This window comes from Sciurus vulgaris (genome assembly GCF_902686455.1).
Source record: "Sciurus vulgaris genome assembly, chromosome: 9".
Classification (NCBI taxonomy): domain Eukaryota; kingdom Metazoa; phylum Chordata; class Mammalia; order Rodentia; family Sciuridae; genus Sciurus; species Sciurus vulgaris.
The window spans coordinates 28,999,489-29,024,603 of record NC_136469.1 but is presented as its reverse complement, the minus strand read 5'-3'; the positions used below and the strand labels follow the sequence as shown (position 1 = coordinate 29,024,603).

General features: G+C 39.2%; 1 protein-coding gene across 4 annotated transcripts in view; it reads left to right on the top strand.

Moving 5' to 3' along the window:
* Positions 1-16,035: 16,035 nt before the first annotated feature.
* LRBA (LPS responsive beige-like anchor protein) overlaps positions 16,036-25,115 on the top strand; it is a 723,813-nt gene continuing 714,733 nt past the window's right edge. For 2 of the 4 annotated variants that reach the window (XM_079154184.1, XM_079154181.1), the window contains exons 1-2: positions 16,815-16,961; positions 17,286-17,724. In XM_079154184.1, the coding sequence (XP_079010310.1) occupies positions 17,509-17,724 (216 nt within the window). In that variant the 5' untranslated portion in view covers positions 16,815-16,961; positions 17,286-17,508. Of the gene's footprint in view, positions 16,175-16,438; positions 16,701-16,814; positions 16,962-17,285; positions 17,725-25,115 lie in introns of those variants that run through there. The other 2 variants (XM_079154183.1, XM_079154182.1) reach the window with 2 other exon arrangements.

Here is a 25,115-nt window from a genome sequence, read left to right as displayed (position 1 = left end):
TTTTGTGGTGCTGGAGATTGGAATAAGAGCCTTATGTATCCTAGGCAAGCATTCTGCCACTGAATTACACCCCGAGTCCAGATATTGTTAATACTGGGGTTTACGGCTTATCTTAATAATTAGAGGAAATCCTAAATTTCAATTAGAGTCTAGTAAAAAATAAAGATGTATTATTTTCTGCGTTTCGTTTAATCTACCATAGACTCCAGGTTATGAACTCCTGGTTTTAGGATATGGCTTCTAAACAGGATTCTGCCTTCAATCAGATCCTGTCTCTAATTCAGGATTTACTCTGGGAATGCACAAATCTGATCAAGCCATTCCCCTCCTTAAATCTCTTCACTAGTTTCCTAATTTTTTAGGAGTAAGTCTAAATTCTTTGATGTGATTTTCAAATCCCTACAGGATGGGTTTCTCTCTACTCCCTTAGTTCTATTCTCTTTCCCAGCCAAACAGAACTTGTCAACCACAACTCTCTTGGTTCTCACTTACAGTTTTTATCCCCTGAAATCCCCTTCTTTGACTCTACTTCTTTTCTCTTGGGTAAACTGCTTTGATCCTCTCTCCTGCAGAAATCTGACTTAACATCCACATGGTTCCTGGCCTCATGCTGCTTTCATTACACCAGGGAAGACAGACAATTAAACAGTAATTAGAATACAGTGTGAGAACTGCTTTGCTTACTGGTTTACCACCGGGTTCCCTAGTACCTGGAACAGTACCTGCTTAGTGCTTAAGCATTACACAGCCTGTCATTATTGAAACTGTATGATAGAACCAGCTAGTAACTGTGTGACCATCAGCCCTGGTGGATGAATAAATGAATGAATGGCCTCAACTGGTCAAGAAAAGTCCTGCAGAAACTGAATTTAAGGCGGGAATCATTCTTGCATTACGTGTACTTGTTTTTTTTTAATTAATTTTTTTGTAGTCATAGTTGAACACATAATTTATTTATTTTTATGTGGTGCTAAGGATCGAACCCAGTGCCTTGCATGTGCTAGGTGAGCACTCTACTTGCTAAGCCACAACCCCAGCCCTGGCCAGCCTGGGTAATTGACTGAGATACTCAGCAATTTGGTAAGACCCTGTCCCAAAATAAAACAATTAAAAAAGGACAGGGTTTGTAAAGGGAACCTGGGATCAATCCCCAGTACTTCTGAGTGAACTATTTATTGGTTTGGGGTTGGCAAATCCTGGCCCATGAGACAAATCTGGTCTGCCACTTGTTTTTGTATGATCCACAATCTAAAAATGATTTTCACATTTTTAAATCATTGGAGAAAAAAGTCAAAAGAATACTGTATTGTGACATGTGAAAATTATATGAAACTGAAATTTCAGTGTTCATAAATAAAGTTCTATTGGAACACAGTCACCCTCATTCATTGTTATCTTATCACAAGAGTTAAGTAGTTGCAACAGATCATATTTCTTCTCCTCCTCCCTCCTCCTCCTCCTCCTCCTCCTTCTTCTTCTTCTTCTTCTTCTTGTACTGGGAATTGAACACAGGGTGCTTAACCACTGAACCACATCCCTGCCCTTTTTTATATTTTATTTACAGACAGGGTCTCACTAAGTTGCCTAGGGCCTTGCTAAATTGCTGAGGCTGGCTTTGAACTTGAGATCCTCCTGCCTCTGCCTCCCAAGAAGCTGTGATTACAGGCATGCGCCACTGTGCCCAGCTGGATCTATACAACTTCTATCTATTTGAATGGGTAGTATCTTAATATTGAAAGAAATTTAAGTATTCATTAAAGTTTGCTTATCTGTTATAGACTAATAAGGGAAATCACACATTTAACGTACCTCAAGTATCAGGCCAAATGTGTTAAGTGCCTCAAAAAATTACAGCCTACAGGTAAAAACAGAATTCCTAAACCTGGCATGATGGCACACATGCTTGTAGTCCTAGGTAGTGGCTGAGGCAGGAGGATCTAAAGTTTGAGGTCAGTCTGGGCAGTTTAGCCAGACTCTGTCTCAAAAACTAGAAAGGTCTGGGGATGTAGCTCAGTGGTAGAGTACTTCTGGGTTCAAACCCCAGTATTACAAAAACAAACAAACCAACCAACCCAGAATTCCTTAAGCTGGAGCAATTAGGAAAGACTTCAGTTTCAGAATAGTCAACACTGGGCTTTCAGGTCATATGGAAGGACCAAGAACAAACTGGAGATGGGGTATCATTGGGTGGCTTTGTGTGTAAAGAGGAAGCTGTGATACGGTTGGCTTGGCCTGAGCATGGAACCGTGAAGGATGCTAATGCATCATGCTCGACTGGATTTCAACCCCAAAGGAACCACATATCCCAGAATTAGTGTCCAGACTCTATGCCAGCCATTTGTCAACACCTACTCACTTTCAAACCTTCAGGAATCTAACTTTCCTTATCCTTATCTGAGAGAGTTCTCTTGAAGGTCACCTGTAACCACCAGAAAACCCAATGGGCCTTGATCAGCCCTCATCTTTCCTTATCTGTCTGCAGCATTTCAAAATTTAATCTTCACTCTTTTCTCTTTGGTGGTGCTGGGGATTGAACCAAGGGAACCACCAACCTCAGCACCACCCACTCCCACCCCTTTTTTTTTTGGTACCAGGGATTGAACCCAGGGGTGCTTAACCACTAAGCCACAGTATCAGGTCTTTTAATTTTTTATTTTGGGATAGGGTCTTGCTAAGTTGCTCAGGGCCTCAATAGATTGCTGGGGCTGGCTTTGAACTTGCAATCCTCCTGCCTCAGCCTCTTGAGCCTCTGGGATTACAGGTGTGTTCCACCATACCTGGCTACTACAGCTTTTCAAATTTTTATTTTGAGACAGGGTTGCTTAAAATTTCCCAGGTTGGTTTTGAACTTGAGATTCTCTTGCCGTAGTTTCCCAAGTTACTGGGATTACAGGTTGCCACCACTATTCCTGGCTTCCTTCTTTTCTTAAAACCCTTCTCCTTTCTAACTCACCCAATGGTACCTATGCTCCTCTGGTCCCTTTCCCATTGAGGGAGAACAAAGGATTTCAGGCAGGACATGGCTGTCATTTGGGAAGAGCAAGGAGACACAAAAGGTTATTTTTTTATTTTTATTTTTATTTTTTTTAGGATGGAGTGTGACAGTGTTGCCCAGGCTAGCCTCAGACTCAAGTTTCCCACCTCAACCTCCAGATAGCTGGAATTAAAGGTGTGCATCACAGTGCTGGGGCCCCACAATGCTTTTATATTCAGCTTTTGCTAATTTTAACACAAACCTTTATGGAAAGTACACTACATTCGAGACGTTGATTAGAGATTATACAGGGGGAATAAAAGACATCTGGAATGTCCAGTCTTGTGGAGGGCAGAGAGTGGTAAACAAAGCAGAATAAAGAAAGCAGAATGAAGAAGAGGTTGATAGAAAGCGTTGCCAGCATTCTGTGAATGTGAAGAGTAAAGGGGCAAAGTGATCTTGAAGATAAGAATGGTTCATGTCTTTCCATGTATGAGGAACTTGCTACCAATACCTCATGGACTGAAGGGGAAAAACTAAGTCATGAAGTTTGTATGACTCTTAAAAATGTTGTTCTTTTTCTGCATTATTGGTTCATTATATTATAAATATTAAAATTGCCCTTTTTTTACTTTGGTACTGGGGGTTGAACTGAGGGATGTTCTATCACTGAGCTATATCCCCAGTCCTTTTTACATTTTGTTTTGAGACAGGGTCTCACTAATTGCTCAGGCTAGCCTCAGACTTATTATCATCCTGCTTCAGTATTCCAAATAGCTGGAATTACAGGCGTATACCACTGCGCCTGGCTTAAAACTTTCTTTTTAAAGTGACTTCTGTGTAGTGTAGTGGTAATCATTATCTCACTTGATCCTCAAAATCATTCTCCTTAGAAAGTGTTATTATCATTATTATTTTTTTTAACTTGTAGATGGACACAATACCTTTATTATCTTTTTATGTGGTGCTGAGGATTGAACCCAGGGTCTCAGACATGCTAGGCAAGCATTCTACCACTGAGCCATAACCCCTATCCCCTTAGAAAGTATTATTAACCCTGTTTTACAGATGTTAATAGTGAGGCTCAAAGGAATAAAATAAGAATACAGGAAACTGGCTTCACATAGAATTAAACTCTCCTTTTCTCATTATTTAAAATGAATCCATTAGGGAACTAGGGACTGAAAATTTATTTCAGTATATTCCTTCTTTTTATTTCTAATAAACAGGGAACCTAAATGCTAGCACTTAAACTGAATGGACTCATAACTCCCTGGACTCAATACCTTCTAAAGAAACTCTTACTTTATTGTCAAAATGACCCAGCACTTGGTTAGGTGCCTCGGGATATAGCACCTCTTCTGTTCCCAGAGGAGACATTAGAGTCTGCAGCGTTGCTGAGAACAACAGAGCTCTGGAGCTGTGCCTACGTGGCAATCCTGAAATGGTTAAAAAGTGAAAAGTGTGTTAGCAAGGGCACAGTCCCCAACTGGATTTCAGTCTTGGGGACTCCAGACTGATGTTAGTTTCTAAGGTATTTTTCTTTTTTGGTTAAAACTAGAGTAAGCAGTCATCTTCAGGCAGTCAAACCAGTTTGATGGGTGCCCCTCCCACTTCCCCCATTGCAGGCTGGCTTCAGACCTTACTGCTCATTGGCTGGTACTTACAGTTGAATAGACAGGTGCTACAGTGGAAAAAAAAAAAATCACAGAGAGATTTTGTAAATAGAAATGAAGTCTGTGTAGATAAAGTACCTGCACTTTTTCTAGCTTCCATGGCACACTGAACCCAGCAGGAAGAGATCACAGTGGACAGGAGACCACAATCTACAAAAGTTTTTACTGTGTGTGTGTGTGTGTGTGTTTGTATGTGTGTGTGTGCGTGCTGTAAGGTGACATGAGGAAGATATTTGGTTGCTGCTGTCTAAAAAATTTGCTTCAAAATTTGTGTGTGGGGTAGGTGGGGTGGGGAAGTTACTGGGGATGGATCTCAGAGGTGTTCTACCATTGAGCCTCATCCCAAGTCCTTCTTATTTTTTATTTTGAGACAGAGTCTTGTTAAGTTGCCAACACTGTCCTTGAACTTGCTATCCTCCTGCCTCAGCCTTCCTAGTTGCTGGCATTACGGGCATGCATTACCATGCCCCGTCAGAGCAAAACTTCTTATTCCAATAGCTCCCAAGTAGGAGAAACCCTGAAGAGTTCTCAGTGATAAATAATTCACCAAGACATAAGTGAAAGCTCAGTTTACTATAGAGGAAGTCAGAGGGATAATTATTTATTGACACAGGAGCAAAAGGACCTATTGAGACTGGAAATCAAGTGCATTTTATAGTCTATGAGCAGCTGAGGGAGGCGTCTAGGGAGATGGCCAGTTGCATTAGGCAGGATGAAATTCTGTAACTATTCTTCTGGATGTGGTATTAACTTTGCCTAGCTTTCTCTCTTTTCACCACCTACAAAAATATGGCCGAGAGGAAGTAAGCAACAGTGGGAGCCAAGCAGGCTGAGCAGGAGTTTGTACTAGTTTGTTGGGTTTAGTCCTAGAGTCTTTTTTGATGTCATTCGACAGATTAATACTTTTTAGGTGAATTGAAAAAATTGTATTGAAGAATTGCATAATGCTGAAATTAAATTATTTTACTTCATGGAATCCTAATGAGCAAATAAAAATCCATTATCAAGAGTTACATCTTCAAAAAACAAACAAAAAAAAACTATTATCACAAAAAAAGTAACCTCTTCAAAGAACAAAAACAAAAACAAGTTAGCAACCCCCGCCAGCAAAACCAAATGAAAATAACAAGAAGGATGAAAAGGAAAGAAATAAAAGAGTCACCTCTTTCAGCCTAAGAAAGTAATGAAATTTGTGAATGAATCAAAAGTTATATGGACGTCCCAGATACTAGTCAGATTAGTTGGTAAAGGGGATACTAAACGGATAAATTGATCAGAAAAGTTTTTATAATCTTTCCCAAAAATTTTAAAATATAGTCATGTTTTTTTATTGTACAATGGTTTACATTTATTATGTACTAATTGCTTTTTGAGTGCTGTAGTATGAAATTTATCTGTTAGCCTCACAATGGATATTCTTAGCATAGTCATTTTATAGACAAGGAAACTGACCTCAAATATTGTTCAATAATTTCTCAAAAGCATACATTAAGTTGTGAAAGCAGTAATCAAGCCAGATGTGTTAAGTGCCAAAGTCTATGCTCTTAACTCGTATACTATGATGTTTATAAATGGCAGAATGTTGGGGAAATTCTGAGTTTAAACAATACATGACAGTCTAAATTATGATCTAGTCATATAATGTTATAATATGTAGTTATTAAGGTCATGTTTAAAGGGTAGTGAAATGGAAAATGTTATTGATATAGCTCTAAGTAAGAAAAAAAAAAAAAAGCAGGTTCCAAGTATGTTTAGCCTGATTTCAATTTTGTAATACACATCCATTTAGTGGAGTACACACATATACCAAAAGTTAGAGATGTTATCTCTGGGTGTTGCAATTATGGGTGGTTTTTTTTTTCTTCCTTTCTTTCTTCTTTTTTTCTTTTTTTTTTTTTTTTTTGTGGTGCTGGGGATTGAACTTAGGGCCTTGTGCTTGCAAGGCAAGCACTCTACCAACTAAGCTATATCCCCAACCCTTTTCTTTCATTTTTGAGATTTTCCAAATTTTGTACAATTAACATGCATTACTTTTGTACTATGTTAAAGTAGAAGAGAGAAATACAGAAATAATAATATAAATGTACCATCATTGGTTTCCGGAAAGATAACAGAAATTTTGTGGGAAAGGAAGGGTGGAGGAACTCTGCATGTGAAAGTAGCTGTGAGTAGCTCTTTCACAGGTGCAGTCAGCAGTGCAGATATGTCTCGCAATTTTCCATTAGTCAGTATCGTATTAACCAGTATCATGAATAAGTACAATCATATCCTGATCATTTTCCTCCGACTTGAATTGCCTTCCTCCCCTGGCTTCCATGACTCTGCCCTCCAATTTCCCATCTACATTGTGGGCTTTTCCTTTCTCAGTCTCCTAGTTCCTTTTTCTCTCCTCATCCCCCTTTATATTTCAAAGGTCCCCAGGTTTGGCCTTGGGTCTCCTTTTTCACCATTTACCTTGGGGTAGGGGGAATTAAAATGCCTTCAAGAGTCACCAGTGGAGTAAGTCCTTGATTTCACTGGCCACCCTCTGCTAGCCCAACCCAGTCATCTCCACTTCTGTCCTTGGCATATTCACCAATCCTTCCAGCAAAACACCTAGAGGACATCCTTTGTTTCTTTTTTCTTTTTGTACCAGGAATTGAAACCGGTGCACTCAACCACTGAGCCACATCCCCAGCCCTATTTTGTATTTTATTTAGAGACAGGGTCTCACTGAGTTGCTTAGTGCCTCGCCATTGCTTAAGCTGGCTTTGAACTCGTGATACCCCTGCCTCAGGCTCCAGAGCCACTGGAATTACAGGCGAGTGCCACCGCGCCCAGCTGACATCTTTTGTTTCTGTCTCTTCCTAAATCTTCACCCCTACACAGATAATATGCTAGCAAACCCTATTAGTTCTACTGTATTTTCAATAATATACCTTTTTATTCCCCTTTTTAAGTGGTTCTCATTATGTTGCCCAGGCAGACTTCAAACTCCTGCCTCGCCTCCCAAGTAACAGGGATTAAAATTTACATTGAATCTTTCTCTTTCCCTTTCAGCTTTCACCACCTTGCTTAGACTATTTGCGTTATCCTAAATGGTCTCAATACTTAATATTTGGTTTTGGAGACAGGGTCTCAGTATGCTCATTGGCTGGTCTCCAATTCCTGTGCTCCTGAGTAGTTGGCACTAAGGTTCATGCCACTGCCCTGGCCTTATTTGTTTATTTATTTAATCCTTTCTCTCTCCCCTTCTCTCTCTCTGTCTCTCTCTCTCTCCATAATATTTGTATTTCGTTGTAGATGAACACAATACCTTTACTTTATTTTATTTTATTTATTTACTTTTAATTGGTGCTGAGGATTGAACCCAGTGCCTCATATGTGCTAGGCAAACGCTCTATCACTGAGCTACAACACCAGCCCCTGCCTCTGACTTTTGCTTCTTGTCCATCCTTCATGTCTTTTATTCTTGTCTATCTTGTCTATCCTCAGTTAGGCAGCTGCACTTATCTTTGAATTTGGAATTGAGAGCCCAGAAATAGGACTCTGGTCTCCAATCATCACTCTTGTTGGGAAGGTAAGATTTACCTCTCTTGCCTGAATTAACACAATTCTGAATTAATTTTGTAGTACTAAAAAAAGTGAATTCAGTTTAGTTTCCTAGCTGTTAGGTATTGAAGGGACTTTAAAAAAAAAATCTACTTATGCTTAGTTATTACATTCACATCATTAACCTTGGATAATAATGGCTGAGGGAGACTTGGAAAAGAAAGAAAATTATATCCTTTTCTTAATTCTTATTCATCTGTAAAGAACAAAACACAAAGGCAGAATGAAATAAATGTGTATTATAGCCTAGAGGTGGCTTACTAAACTTGTTTCCATTTAAGTTAGTCTTACCTCATTTTTCCAGGACCTCAATTCAATTCAATAAATCTTTTTTTTCCCTCCTCCTTCTAAACTTCTATGATTTTGACTCATGGAACTAGAAATATATCAGTCTGCTATGTGTTACTTTCCATATTAGTTATTTCTCAACTAGTTAAAATGACATAAGCAAAATACATTTTTTTTTAAACCTTAAACACAATGCTAAACTGACAACTTCCCATTAAAAGAAGTTTAATTTAGTAGAGGAATAAAGACCTAATTTTACTATATTACATAAAATAATTCTCCCTACCTTTCTCCCTGCCCCCCTTTGGGAACTGAACCCAGGGGCGCTCTAACACTGAGCTAGATCCCTAGCCCTTTTAACTTTTTCAGTAAAATCAAGTAGGGATGGTGGGATGTTTTTCAATATGTTTTGTCAGACATTTTTATTGCTCTCTAGTTCTATCCAGAAGAAAAATCTAACTATTTAAGGGTCACAAGTCATAGTTGGATTCAATCATTTTCTTAGGTTAAAATGTCTAACGATTCTGGGAATATTTCATATCCTAGAATAACTTTTCCAGAATTTTTCATATGGCTTATTCCTATTTAATTTTTAAAAGTTTTCTTTAAAAAAAGATCTCTTTTGCTGTACTGAGGATTGAACCCAGGAGTGTTCTATCATAAAGGTACTTCTCCAACCGTTTTTATTTGTTATTTTGAGGGAAGGTGTCTCGAAGTGCCTAGGCTGGTCTCCAACTTGGGATCCTCTTGCGTTAGCCTCCTGACGTGCTAGGATTAAAGATATGCACCACTGCACTTGGCTCCTATTTAATTTTTTGAGATTGAGATATGGGATCCCCTTCTCTTCAAAGTCTCTTTATAGGTTTTGATAGGTTTAGCATACTGCATTGTAACGTTGGCCGCAGTAACTACACTGGGAGTCCTTAAGGCAGGAACCAGAGCTTTCATTTCCAACCTAAGTGCCTTATGCAGTGCCTGCTACATAGGAATGTTCAAGAAATGTTTTTTGGAGTGATTTCAATTAAGAAGTGAATTTCCTCTTGTTTGAAATGTTTTTGGTCCTATTTGGTATGGCATCATCAATGGCACATGACTCAAAAAAGGTAGAGTCCTTTGACTTAATATATCATGACAATTTTCTATCTGTTAACTATTTCCAAAATCCCATTGCATGGAAAAACTATAATTTAAAAACCAACCTCTCTTTGTGTGTATGCATGTGACATTTTGATAGTTCCTAAGTTTTTGAAAGTATAAATAATACTAAAGTGACCATGCTTTCAACTTTACCTCTGAACTATCTGGTTATTTCTGGGATAGATTCTTAGGAGTGTAAGTGCAGTATATTGCTAACATGCCATTAAGCGATGTATGTTTGCAGTAAATTAGAGTGGACTTTTCCCCTTTGCCAACATTAGGTACTATAAATATTTGCAATAAGAGAGGTAAAGATGTTATCTCAGTACTATCTTGATCTACATATACTGCAGTTGAACTTGTACATGTTTCTCAGCAGAAAAAATCTGGAGTGTCTGTAAGGAAATGGTTTTTCCTTTAATAAAATTCAACTCAGGTTTTCTCACTTAGCAACAAAGAGAAAGCCTTGGAAAATTCCTTGTGGCCCTTATAAACCCAAATGTGATGCAGCAAAATTTCCCTTTTCCTTGAAGATTTGTGACTAAACACAGAGTTACCACCTTCTTTAATATATAGACCCCAATTATGGACACTCTGAATTGCAGCATAGCTGTGACCAGCCTGGCACATTTTAAAAGTTTTTACTCTGTACAAATAGAAATAATATGGTCTGAGAGAGTAACCCAAGACTAGATAACCCATTTTAGTGTTCTGACTTTTTAATCTATTTGCAATGTAACCACCAACCCAAAACTCAGTTGCTTAATTCAACATTATTTATTATCTCTTTTAATTTCTGTGGGTCAACTGAACCCACATGTAATTCAATACCACTAGTACTGGGAATCCTTAAGGTAAGGAAGTAGAGCTTTCATTTCTAACCTCTACATAGGAATGCTCAATAAACTAGGAGTTGGCTGGGGCTGCAGTCTTCTGAAGACTAATTAGACTGGAGTATTCAAGATGGACTCACTCACGTATCAGTCAGATACGTTGCTGGTTGTTGACTGGGAATTCAGCTGGTGATGATGACTGAATGGACCCTGATTCTTTTCTATGTGGCTTCTTCAAGTAGCTAGTTTCTAGGAGGGAATGTACCAAGCATACCACTACATGACAGAAGTAATTGTTCTCCCTCTACCTGGAGTTTAAAGTTTCAAATCCCACAGTGATGGCTAGAAAATAATTTCCTCTCTTATCTGCTCAGGGTCCACCTCTTGGTGTCTCATTTCCTTTTGTGAACTCCCACCTCTATACTGATGGCAAAATAGTAAGCTACCACTTTCAGGAGCTGCACTGGTCTGCTCGAGACCTCAACTGGACAACCAATTCAGAACCTAGTTGCCCAAAGCCAATAATTATTCTAGGGATATTGCACCTTATATGATTGGAATGGTGCCTGGGGGGTGTACCGCAGTGGTAGGGGCATTTTCTCAGCATGCCCAAGGTCCTGGGTTTCCATCCTCAGCAGCAGGGGCAGCCAGCAGCATCACCATCATCACTACAACAACACAATGAAAAGCAATGGTGGGTGGGGTGGTAGTAACATTTTATATCAATCTAATGGTACTATCGTAAGGGAAACTATGCATGCGCTACCCTGCTTATACAGTACTTAGGAACAAAAAGGGAATGGGAAAATAGAGGACAAATCAACCAATCTAGTCTGTGTCTCTATCAGCCCCACTAAATACTGCCTGAATATTTTAAAATACATGCTTTGGCCTGGTGCAGTGGTGCACACCTGTAATCCCATCATTTTGTGAGGATAAGACAGGAGGATTTCAAGTTTGAAGTCAGCCTCAGCAATTTAGCAAGGGCCCTAAACAAGTTAGTGAACTCCTGTCTCAAAATGAAAAATAAAATGGGCTGGTTATATAGTTCAGTGGCTAAGCTCCCCTGAGTTCAATCCCTGGTACTTGGGAGAAAAAAAAAAAAAAAAACAAAACAAAACGATAAGCTTTGGCTAGCATGCTTGCTGAATTTGGAGTTGCCCTTCTTAAAACCTCTACAGTTTGTAGATATATACAAAGGAAAAAAATGATTTAAAAAATGTCCAAAATGTAGCAATCTGATTTGGATCATTTTGAACTTAAGCAACCAAATGAATTTTTAATGTTAAACTTTGAGTTTCTAGCTATGAACAGGCAATTTTTTCTCCTTTACATTGTAATTGTTCCTAGAGTCTCATGCCCAATAAAAATGTCATTAATGCTGGGTGCTGTGGAGCATGCCTTAATCCCAGCTGCCCAAGAGACTGAGGCAGGAGGGTTACAAATTCCAGGCCAGTCTGAAAATTTAGCAAGACTCTATCTCTATGAAAAAGGAGAGGAGGAGGAGGAGGAGGATAGAAGAAAAAAAGGGCAGGGAGGAGGGAACGGGGATGTGGATGTAACTCAGAGGAACCAAAGAATTCTCCTGGGTTCAATTCCCAGTACTAATTAAAAAAAAATCATTAATAACAGTTACTAACATTTGAAGTTTTTTTAAACATTACTAAGATTTAATGAATAGTACAAGCAATGTTTGCCTTTCTTAAAAGAGGGAGTTAGCTAGGGATGTTAATTTTCAGCCTAAGATATCATAAACTGTTCTGAAGAATAACTGAAGAAATTACAAATCCAGGGACATGCACACAGATACACTGAAGATCACTTAGGTGGTAACTTACCCTAAATTATAATTCTTTAAAAAAATGACATTTTTAGTTGTCAATGGATATTTTATTTTGTTTGTTTATTTATGTGCAGTGCTGAGGATTGAACCCAGGGCCCCACACAGCCAGGTAAGTGCTCTACCACTGAGCCACAACTCCAACCCCTAAATTATCGTTCAATCTGTACCTTAGCAAAATGCCAAGAGTTACAAACTGGGTATACTGAGTGTTTTCCTGATAGAAAGAACATTCCATCCTATCTCTGTTCTCAAAAATTTTTTCTTTGTATATAGATAAGAGTTTGTAGATTGATAATCTTGATTTCAGCATGAAATTACATTCTCTTTGCTTGAGTTCCTCCGAGTTATGCAGATAGTTTCTTGTTCTGAATCCACTGCTTTTTGTTTTCCTTTTTTTTTTGAAATTTTTTTTAGTTGTTGATGGCCCTTCTCAGTGCTGAGAATCAAATCCAATGCCTCACACATGCTAGACAAGCCCTTACTACTGAGCCACAACTCCAGCCCTTGTTTTCCTTTTAAAACATATTTTTAATGTCTTTTTTTTTTTTTTTTGGCAGTGATGGGGATCAAACCCAGGGCCTTAGTGTAAGTAGTTAAATACTCTACCACTGAGCTACACCTCCAGCCCTTTTTTGTTTTCTGCTATGATTTTTGGTATATGCTGAAGTGAAGGAAAATTACACAAATCTTTGGTCCTTAAATTCTGCCAAGATGTTGATGTCAAAATGAGAAACAAATTAGATGACAATAGGAAACTTGTACCTGGCCTTCCAGAGGTAATATTTATTTTCTCTCTTACTTTCTCTCTCTCTTTTTTAATTTTTTTTTTTTTTTTTTTTTTTTTTTTTTTGTGTGTATATGATATAGGGAGGGAAACAGGCAAGGCAGTCCTATAAACTCATTGATTGATAATTCACATTAAGTCTTGAGTAGAAAACTTCCATTAATAGTTCCAACAATACAAACAAATGGTAATGTTTTTCATATTAAGATACCCGTTTGTGTGTGTGTGTGTGGTTTTACTTAGAAAGTTTATTTATTACTGGAAGATAAACACATTATGTTATTTTGTTATGTTATCTAATAAACTTGAAGCTGCCAAAGAGTAACAATTCAGAGTCCTGTCACTGGTAAAGTGCTAGGTTCTATTTTGAATTCCACATATATTTGGACTACAGAGGAAAAACTAATTATAAATGAACATGTCTAAAATACACATTTATACCAGATTTTTCCTCATTCTAATTGAGTAGTTATAGACTCAGGCAAGGGCTTTAAGGTCAGAAAATTTAAAGAAAGTGACTTCAGAGTTTAACTTAGTCAAAATAGTATGTATAGGGTCCAGGTGTGAGCCAGGCATGGTGGCACATGCCTATAATCCCAGTCACTCAGAAGCTTGTGGCAGGAGGATCACAAGTTCAAAGCCCCAGCCTCAGCAATTTAGTGAGCAACTTAGTGAGGCCCTAAGCAACTCAGTGAGACCATTTCTTCTCTAAATAAATATAAAAAGGCAGGGGATTTGGCTCAGTGGTTTAAACACCCCTGGGTTAAATCCCCAGTTTAAAAAAAAAAAAAAAATCCAGGTATGTGGTAGTTAATTGGGGGTGGGGGTGCGCTGAGGTAGGAGGTTCACACGTTTGAGCCCAGGCTGAGCAGCTCAGATCCTGTCTTGAAATAAAAATAGAAATGGCTGGGCATATAGCTTAGTGATAAAATGCTCCTGAGCTGGACCCCTAGGACCACAAAAAAAAAAAAAAACCCAAGTAGTATGTGGTGGAGTACTTAAAATGTATATTGTGTCATGAAGGGATTTAAGATTTGATGAACCAAGATTCACTCTGAATTATTCCACAGTTCTCATGTTGTACACCTAAACAAAAATCCACAGCTGTAGAATTTTAATTGTGGCTAGAGGTGAAGTTTTCCCTTTGCCTTCCTTACGGTTTTTTCTGCAGTGAACCTGCAAATTTTGCCAATTATTTAACTGTAAGCATAGATAAATAAAGTGGGAGGTTGAAAAAAAACCTGAAGACTTAAAAAAACAAAACCAAAAACAGTCTACTTTGTGTGTGTGTGTTACTGAGGACTGAGCCCAGGGCTTCACACATGCTGGGTAAAGCATTCTACCACTAGGTTGTATTACCAATCCTTTTTAGTTTATTTTGAGACAGGGTCTCAGTTGTGCAGGCTGGCCTCAAACTTGTGAACCTTCTGCTCCAGGATTCCAAGTAGCTGGGATTAGGGGACGCACACCTTGCCCATTTTAATTGTCTTATAGTAACACTAGGGCAGTATTACTAGTGAGTTGGAGAATGTATGAGACATAAGCCTTAACCCTTGATCTTTGAGACTAACTGTGATCACATTGTATTCAGGGTACTTTCACTATTATCATCTCCTCTTTTTAATAGAAGACATTTATTAACAAATATTTGTTAATGCTTATAAGTCAGATATATGAAACTATTTGCTCAAACCTGAGGAAGCAAAATCTTACTAGATTTTCATGGTTTAATGCTTCCCACCTCCAACATACAGACCTAGGAAGTTCAAGTGCAAATTGTCTCTCTCCTGCAGGTGTACCCCACTCCCTCTTATTCTGGACTCAGTCATTTAACCTCTGAGATGTAAATTTGAAGTGTTTCATTTTTCAAGAATTTCAAGTGTTGACAACCACTGATGTTGCCTTGGAAGTGCAGTAGTCCAGCCATTCAGATCATCAGAAAAATATCTTCCTCATCTTTGGAATATCTACACCCACTTGTGGTACAACTGAATTTCTTTTATTCTTCTTCTTTTAGTATTTTAAAAAAGATTCGATACTTAAGACACTCTGTAGCTTGAGCTCCACCCACCCCCCTTTTTGGTACCAGGGTTTTGATCATAGCAGGGCTTAACCAATCTCTTAAACTGCCTTGCTAAATTGCTAAGGCTGTTTTTGAACTTGTGATCCTCCTGCCTCAGCCTCCTGAGTCGCTGGGATTACAGGCCTGTGCCACTGCACCAGGCCAGCTTGCATCTTTTCTCATGTTGCCTCTCTCCTACCAAATTTCTCTGAGAGTTAAGTCTGTCTGCTTTTAAGGTCCTCTCAAATATTTCAAATCTCAAACCAGTGAGTTTTCTTTTTACTCCTCCAGAGTACTTCCTTTGGCGTGATCCCACTTTTTGCTTCGCTTTCACTTTAGGGACTTAGCAGTACTTTAAACAACATTTTTTAGAGGCCTCAGAAAATACCTTAAGGGCGAAACCCTACCTCCCTGTGTTCATTATTCACTGATGCACCCGGAAGCTTTACCGTTAGCAGTGAGGGTGGAAGGGAAGGACTCCTATGGAGTGGCTTCAACCCTAATATAATGTGTTTTAAAATTATTCGGAGAATGAGGCAAACCCAACTTTGACATTGGAAAATTATGAGGAAACCTCCCTCCGAGAACTACAGGCACATTTAAGCCCGCCTCCACGCTGTCGGGAGCAGCTGTCTCAGGAATCCTCTTGTCCTCAGAATGTGGGAGAGGTCTGGTGGGGCGGCAGCTGCCCGGCCACCCGGTGGAAATCTTTCCAAGTCTCCGCTTAGCGCGGCGGGCGGGCAGCAGCCGAGAGCAATCGGGGGTGGGGACTCTGTGCTCCCCTTGGGCAGGGACAACAGCCTCGTCGGCTCCAGCGCTGCCACCTCCCTGACTCGCAGAGGTCCCTCAGGTGTCCTTCTCCAAGTCCAAGAAGACACCTTGGCAACAAGGGGCGGTTCCCTCGGCGCCAAGAGACCCTGTGGTAACTTAACGACAGCAGGAGCGTCGGAATCACCGCCTCGGCACGTGCCCACGCTCCTTCCCAGGTCGGGGAGTGGGCAGGGAGGAAAGTCGCCCCGGGAAGGAAAGGACTTTTCTCGCCGGGCGGGGGACACACCGGTGCTACCTGGGCGGCGCGCCTGCCGAGTGGCACCCTCACGCGCGTTTCTCCCAGGAAGCGGGTGCCCAGCACCCCCGCCCTCTCACAGCCCCCAAGCCCGCCCGCGCGTCCCCAGCCCGCCGTGCGCCTGCCTCCGCCTTCGCGCCCGCCCGCCCCACCGCCCCGCGCGCTCGCGCACGCGCACGCCGCGCCCGGCAGCCCTCGGCGCTGTCATGGCGGCCGGGAGCAGCTTCAGTGGGCGCTGGGACCGCGGTGCGAGCCGTGGCGAGGCGAGCTGTGGCAGTAGCATCCTCATCACCCGCAGCAGCCTTAGTCGCGGGGTCGGTGGCGCCGGCTGTGGCTGTTTTTGCAAAGGCTGAGCGCAGGGGTGGGGCGGGCCAGGAAACCATGGAGTTCTGTGCAGCCGCGGACTCCCGGGGAGCAGACTAGGGAAACTTGGAGGCTGCGACCAGGTGCACTGACCTCTCTCCTCCCTCCTCTCCTCGCCGTCGGGCCTCCCGGCTGCCTCCCTTCCCTTCCTGCCACAGCACACACCTCCCCTCCTCTCTCCGCCGAACCTCAGGTGCCCGAGAGAGGTGCTCCACTCCGCCCCCTGGGCCGAGCGTTGAGATAATCACCGCCCCCTTCCCCCGCCTTTTCCTGCCCTGGTTCTCCGCCGCCACCTCCGTCTCGCTGCTCCCTGGCAGGGGGCGAGGACAAGTCCGGAGTGTTGGGTGAGGAGGAACTTTCTGACTCGGTGGTGGCGGGGGTGCCCCCTTCCCGCGGCCCCTCCTGTCCCCGCGGCAGTTTCCCCTCGGTGCACCTGTGAGGAGAGGTCGCCCTGCGCCCTGAACCTGCGGGAGTGTGGGGGAGGAGTGAACCTGCTCGGGGCCTCGGACCCGCCTTCACCAGAACCGGCCCTCGCAGCCCGGGAGCAGCGGGCGCCCGGTGGCGGGGTGCCTTTAGTAACTTATTTGACGGACAATAACTGTTGCCCCCGAAACAACCCCCCCGAAACAAAACCTAGCCTATTTAACATATATTTAATCTTCCAATAGGGTTTGGCGTTGTTGTCAGCCTCGGGGAGAGAGATTGGACAAATATTCTCCAAGAGGAGGAGGGCGACGCCAAGGACTTTCCACCATCAACTGCTTTTGGGGTTTCTCCTCAAGTTGGAAGAGAGACCCTTTCCGTTTTGCTTTGCGTGTCTTGTGCTTGTTACTAGTGCAGCAACTGCTGTCTCAGGGGTGACTCCGAGTTGTCCTTTCCCGTGAACTAGCAATGGCTAGTGAAGACAATCGTGTGCCTTCCCCGCCACCAACAGGTGATGACGGGGGAGGTGGAGGGAAAGAAGAAACCCCTGCGGAAGGGGGGCCGTTGTCCCTGAAGCCAGGGCTCCCCATCAGGGGCATCAGAATGAAATTTGCCGTGTTGACGGGATTGGTTGAAGTTGGAGAAGTATCCAATAGGGATATTGTAGAAACTGTCTTTAACCTGGTAAGTAGATGAATATTTTATAAGCATATACTTTTCTTGGTGTGTTGGGGAACCAGACGTTAAAGCTGGAGTCATGTGGTTTACTCTGATGATGGCTTTTTCCATTGGTTAGAAAGAAAATTCTACTTGGCTTAAATGAAACAGTTTCTTACATTTTTCAATTTAAAGGGAATTATGCAAATTTGGATGTTTGAGTTTTGTGAAAGTGAACAGATCAATATTAAGGAAATATTTATTGCTGTGGAAGTATTTTTCTATGGGGGGTGTTTTTCAGTGGAAGAGTTTTCTGTAATTTTTTTTCTCCCTGGTGTGTATGTTTAAGCCCGCATTTCTCGTTAACATTTTGCTTAAGTTCTTGTTACCTTTTTTTGACTTGGAAATAATGTGTCTTTCAGTTTGTTTAAGTTATGTTTTGCCATAGTAAGTTTCAAACACAAAATTCTGTTCATAGTGCTAATGAAAGATTAATTTGTTGCCAGTTAATATTTTTAAATTTGGATTAGTTTTATTTTTAGAAATAACTAACAAGTTAAATTTTTGATTTGATTTAGGATTGTGAGTAATCTTGTGAAAATTGGCGATTTTGAAAAAGCTTTGAGGCAGATATGGTATAATCTTTCTCTTTTGTAAATTTATGTCTAGCAGTGATGCATACTTGATTATTGGAAATTGCTGATTATACTAGGAACTATGAATGTTAGTTTTAAAATGTGGATGAGATACCTTTTTTCCCCCCCTCTATTCCATTCTGATGAATAGTTAGTCACCTTTACTAAGCTTTTTAGATTTATTCTAATCTGTTACTCATCAATTTAAGAATCAAAAGGAAATTTGGGCTTAAAATACTTACCCTCTTCCATCCAGCCTGTTAGAAGATAAAAGATGGCACCAAATATGAATGTGTAACAGTTGTAATAACTGTTTAGCATCTTTTCCTTTCACTTCTGTTTTCACGGTTAGGATTGTATTATTCTACGGTGGTTAATTATTTCCTTCACTAGACCTTATGTGCTAGTCTGCTCATTTGCAATGCATCTTCTATTCCCAAAAGTAGCTGGTGGGGCTGAGGCTCAGTGGTAGAGTGCTCACCTCAAAGTATGAAGCACTGAGTTGGATCCTCAGCAACAAATAAAATAAATAAATATTGTGTCCGTCTACAACTAAAAGAAATATTGAAAAAAGTAGCTGGACGAAATTTATTTAGTTTTGGAGTATGAAAACTTTGAACAATATGATATTTCTCTACCAGATTATTGGGAGTTTTTGTATAAATACTCATACTTTCTGGAGGGAGTGGGGGGATACTGAGGATTGAATCCAATGGTGCTCCTACTGCTGAGCTATGTCCACAACCCTTTTTATTTATTTTTTTGAGACAGGGTTTCACTAAGTTATTGAGATTGACCTTAAACTTGCAATCCTCCTGCCTCAGCCTTCTAATTAGCTGGAATAACAGGCATGTGCCACCATACCCAGCACATTTTAAAAACTATGTACTATGGAAATGTCCAAATATATATAAAATAGAATAGTATATTAACTCTGGTATTGGTAATCCAGCTTCAAATGATTATCAACATTTTGGGAATCTTATATGTATATGGAGCTTTCATCAATGAGTCTCAAGGATATAAAATGCAATTTTGATCTAATTCTTTACATCAAAATAGAAAATGTTGAAAACTTATGTTTTTGAGTATTTTTCTTTTTCTAGACTTCATGTATCTTGGATGATAAGCAGAAATCTCTGACAGTGTCATAGTGCATAATTAGTTATTTGTGTGTGAAGACACAACATTCTTTGGTAGAAGGAGAATTCAAATTCCTGTTCTTTAGAATGTGCTGTGTGGGGGTGGGTGACCAAATATGAGTCACTTACATTTTTATCAAGAAAGAAAATCTAAATTCCATAGTAATAGTTTGCTTATATGCTGCTTGGAAATGTAGGCTTAGATTTTAAGGTCATTGGCTAAGTTTTGCACAGTTGTATGTTGGCAGGGTAGCAGGTAACTGGGTAGGAGAAGGAAAATCTGTCAATTACACTTCCTTTTCACCATCATTCTTTTGGCAGGTAGGTCAGGCAAAATTGCTGAGAGGATTAAGAGAGCAGTTCCTCTTTTCCCATTTTCTCTTACAACACTTGCAATAATCAATATGTGGGGTCTTGCCCAGTTTTTAAAAAAAATCTTGGAAACTAAAATGTTGGGATTCTGTTAAGTTAGTCCATCTTAGTGTTGTTAGTATTGCTGCTCCTAATTACATATTTTCTGATTGATAATTGTCAGTCTTAAAGTTTTTTTTTTTTTTTTTTTTTTAATTGATACTCGGGCTGAAACCCAGGGATGCTTCACCAATGAGCTGTATTCCCAACCCTTTTTATTTTTTATTTTGAGACCGGGTGATCTATGTCCTACTGATTCTTATTTATTGATTAACTAGTAGCTACTTTAGGGGCTGTGGTTGTAGCTTAGTGGTAGAGCACTTTCCTAGTATGTATGAGGCATTGGGTTTGATCCCTAGCATCATGTAGAAAAATAAATAAAATAAGGGTATTGTGACCATGTGCAATGACAACAACAAACATTTAAAAAAGTAGTAACTACTTTAAACAAGAAGTGTGTACTGTCAAAATTAAATGACTCCCTCCTCAGAGTTGTCCAGATAGCAAGTGGTAGAGCCACAGAGCTGCTCCAAAGGTTTGTCTATATAAAGTGCTGTCTCCCAACTTTGCTAATGTAGCTTGACTTTACTCTGTTATAAATTGATTGGTAGTGCACTAGTGTACCAAAGTGTTTTAAACTTTTGATCAACTTTTGTGTTTTTCTTGTTGGAATTTAAAGACATTTCTTCCTCTATGTTAGAGTAATTTGATTTCAAACTTTTGGACTCAGAATAATTAATATATTTCATGTTTCAGAAACTTGCTGCTGAGTTTAAGGTTTCCTTTTAAGTATATAAAGTCATTCAGAACTATTCAAGAATAGTGTTTCTTATGGACTGGTGACATGTTTTCATGACATTTTTCTGTTTAAAAAGTAATTAAATTTGATTGTTAATTAAAATGTTAAAACTTAAAAGATGAAATATAATTTTCCTTACCCATTATATGGTGTTTGACATATGTCTTGCTGAACATTATAGTATAAACCTTTAATGCCTGTAAGAGCTGAGCAGATCACATAAAGGTTCTATTTGCATTGACAGTGTACAGAGTGTACTTTGTGGACTTAGAGAAGCAGCAGATATTATGTTCCAGCTGATTGTTGTGATACAGTGACATTGATTCAAGGGTGTCACACCTTTTGATTTTTCAGGAAAAAGAAATCTAGACTTAAAAAATTACTACTTTTTGGTGTCATTAAAATATTTATGTACATGTGGATCATGTAAAATCATAGTTCATTTTTAAGTTCATGTATGAATTTTGTTAGAAAGGTAATCATTCAACATGTCTTTATTCTGATGTGTGTATCTAGAATTATTTCTTCCTTAATATCTGCCATTATACTTTGTGTTTTGGGTACTGGGGATTGAACTCAGGGGCACTCAACCACTGAGCCACATCCTCATCCCTATTTGTTTATTTTATTTAGAGACAGAGTCTCACTGAGTTGCATAGCACCTTTCTGTTGCTGAGGTTGGCTTTGAACTTGCATCCTCCTGCCTCAGCTTCCAGAGTCACTGGGATTACAGGCGTGGGCCACTACGCTGGCTGCCATCATACATTTAAGGATTAAAAGTGATCTATTCTAGGGGCCGGTCTTGTAGCTCAGTGGTAAGAGAGCATTTGTGAGGCACTGGGTTTGATCCTCAGTACCACATTAAAAAAATAAACAAAGGTATTGTGTCCATCTACAATGAAAAATATTTTAAAAAGTAATCTATTCTAAAAAAAATACTAGTTATTGTTATAATTTGTAATTCATGTTACAGGTAATAGAAAATTTGAGCTACTTTGAGCACAGTAAAAATTCATAGGTTCATTTATCTGAAAGTCCAAAGGTAGAGCAAGACTAACAGTAACTCAATCATATTAAAGACAAGATTTCTTTCTGTTTCCGTTTTGCTTTTGTTTACTTTGTATGATATCAGCTTTAGTCTGCTCCTATTCCGCTCTTGGTTGTAGAATGGCTGCCAGTGGTAGGTGGGACCCTTGGGGGAGAGAGCCTCTCTGTCCTAATGCTCTGAATTGAACTGCCATCCAATGACTGACTGCTGAAAAGTGCTGACTGACCTACATCAGTATGTTTTACATATGTAATTCAGTGAATTTTAGTAAATTTATGGGGTTTTATTCCGTGTGAACATTTTTATAGATCATGAGTAGATACTGTTAGATTGTCAATGTTGATAAGTAAGAGAAATTTGGGTGACTTGGTCAAATTTTAAAAACTTGGTAGTTTCCTAGAACTGATAATTGATAGAATTGATAATTTAGATCTCTGCAGGTATATAGTCTTGTTCCATTAGAATTGGTTCTTTTTTTTTTTTAATAGTTGTAGATGGATACAATATGTTTATTTATTTTTATATGGTGCTGAGGATCAAACCCAGTGCCTCAACAAGCTAGGCAAGAGCTCTACCACTGAGCCACAAACCCAGCCCCAGAACTGGTTCTTTTTAAACTGAGAAATCATTTGGGAATTGAAAAATCTAGGTTGTGTGAGTCACTGGGTTTGATTCTCAGCACCTCATATAAATAAATTAATAAAATAATGGTCCATCAACATCTTAAAAAAAAAAAAAATGAATAGCCAGACATGGTGGCACACAATTGTAATCCCACCAACTTGGTGGATTGAGGTAGGAGGATCATGAGTTTGAGGCCAGTCTCAGCAACTTAGCAAGGCCCTAAGCAATTTAGTGAGACACGATTTCAAAATAAAAAAGGGTTGGGGATGTGACTCAGTGGTTAAGCACCCCTGGGTTTCAATCGTCAGTACCCCCTCACCCTCAAATAAAAGTGATTGTTAAGTAGAAATGTCTTATTTTTTTCATTAAATAAATTACAACTACCAGAAATTCTAGTTCCTGTTATTCTCTGCACAAATGTATGTTGTTAAAGTCTTAAGGTCTATTTCTTTTATTATTGCCTATTTCTATGAAAATATTTGTCAGGCTTGCATTTTTCATTGTATCATTTTGAGTTACCTCAGTATCTGTTTTACCCCTGAGAGCAATTTCATGAATTAATTTTCAAAATGGTGTCCTGTATCTTGCTCTTAGTTTTTTCCTTTTTGCTTTAGTATCCTTTCATTCACTCTCATGTAATGGGTACATACTCAGAAACCTGAGTGTTGACGTCTTGTGACTTTGGCTTAAAAAAGTGTTGTGGGGCTGTGATTGTAGCTCAATGGTAGAGTGCTTGCCTAGCATGTATGAGACACTGGGTTCGATCCTCAGCCCCACAAACAAATGAAATAAAGATACTGTGTCCATCTATAACTAATAAAATAAAATAAAATAAAATAAAATGCTGGGTCAAAAAAAAAACAGTATAAAACAAGGGGGCAGGGCATGGAGGGAGGTTAGATAACAAATACCAAATATAGTTAGAAGGAATAAGTTTGTGTAGCACAGCAGGGTTACTATATATAGCTTAAAACAATTTATTGCATATTTTATAAAGAACTAGAAACTGGGCATGGTGTAAATAATCTGTAATCCCAGTTACTCATGAAGCTGAGGCAGGAAGATCACAAGTTGCAGGCTAGTCCTGGAATAGTGCCCTGTTTCAAAATAAAATAAAAAGGGTAAAGCACTTGCCTAGCATGTGTATGGCTCTGGGTTTAATCTTCAGTGCTGTGGGGGTTTGGTGGAGTCTAGAAAAGAGTTTGAAAGGAATGATAAATGTTTAAGGAGATGGAAATGCTTATTACCCTTATTTGTTTCATTACACATGTTATACATGTAAATATGTACAATTATGTGTCAATAAAAAAAAGTTATGGGACCGGAGTTGTGGCTCAGTGGTAGAGCACTTACCTGGCATGTGTGAGGCTCTGGGTTTGATACTTAGTGCCACATATAGATAAATACAATAAAAGATCCATCGACATCTAAAAAAATGTTAAAAAAGGTTATAGGCAAAAAAAGCTAAAAAGAAATTAAAAAGCTGTTGAGTGTAAAAATTATTTTCAATTGACCAACTAAAGCATTCTCAGTTTAGATTTTAAAAAATTGTGTATATATGAATCTTTTTGATTCCTTAAAGATTTAATTGAATTTATACAGAAATAATTTATGTGATCAAAATGTGCTTTGAAGTAGAGAATTTCTTGTCACTGAATGTTTTAAAACATGGCACAATGGGGATTTCGGCTGGGCACAGTGGTGCACACCTGTAATCCCAGCAACTCTGGATGCTGAGGCAGGACTGTAAATTCCAGGCTAGCCTCAGCAACTTAGTGACATCCTCAGTGTAGTGAGACCCAGTCTTAAAATGAAAATTAAAGGTAAAAAAGGACTGGGGATGTAGCTCAGGAGGGAAGCATCCCTTGGTTCATCCCCAGTACCAAAAAACAAACCACAACACAAAACAAACAAACAAAGCAAGAGGGAATATTGTAGTGTGGATTACTACTTTGGATAGAAAGTTGAATTCCTAATAACTTCTAAGGTTATGTGACTGTATCATGTTCATGCTCTGAGTTTTGTTGTCTCTATTAAACCTCAGTCTTTGCATTTATTTCTCTGTCCTCTCTTTACTAGCCTTTCTCGTCAATCTTTTAGTAATTTACATCTATAAATATTGTAATTGAGGGACCAGATTTTCTGTATACTTATAGAATGATTAAAAACCCAACTGTTTTGTTAGAGATACATATATTGCTTGAGAACTGAAAAAGATTTTCTTCTTGCCTAATGATATCTTTGTTCTATGAATAAAGACTTCATTGGTGTAGCATTTTAACTTATAAACTGTTAAACCTGAAGATTTTTTTGGAGACATAATTAAAGAAAATAATATAAAGCTATTATGTAGTGATTTTTAACATTACCACCAATTCATTTTCTTAACTCAGATTAGTAGGAAATTAATGGTTAAGCAGATCCAAATCCAAAGAATTTGTCAATAATTTTCTTTATGGTTGGTAACTTTCCAGCCATAGTTAGTGGGTAGGTGAGGCTGTGTCTGTGGCTAGAAGTATAAAGGGGTTATTTTATAAGTTGACTAAAGTATTTGATAGAAGTGTATTGATAATTGATGTGCTTTTGAATTGAAGTTAATTCATTATTTTGTATTATAATAGATAATAGCAATAGCTAAAATTGATTGAGTGTTCACTACATGCCAGGTTCTGTTTGACATGTGTATTAACCCAATTTATTTATTCTTAAAATTCTCACAGTGAGGTATATATAAGTGTTTCTGCCATAATGCCTTGTGT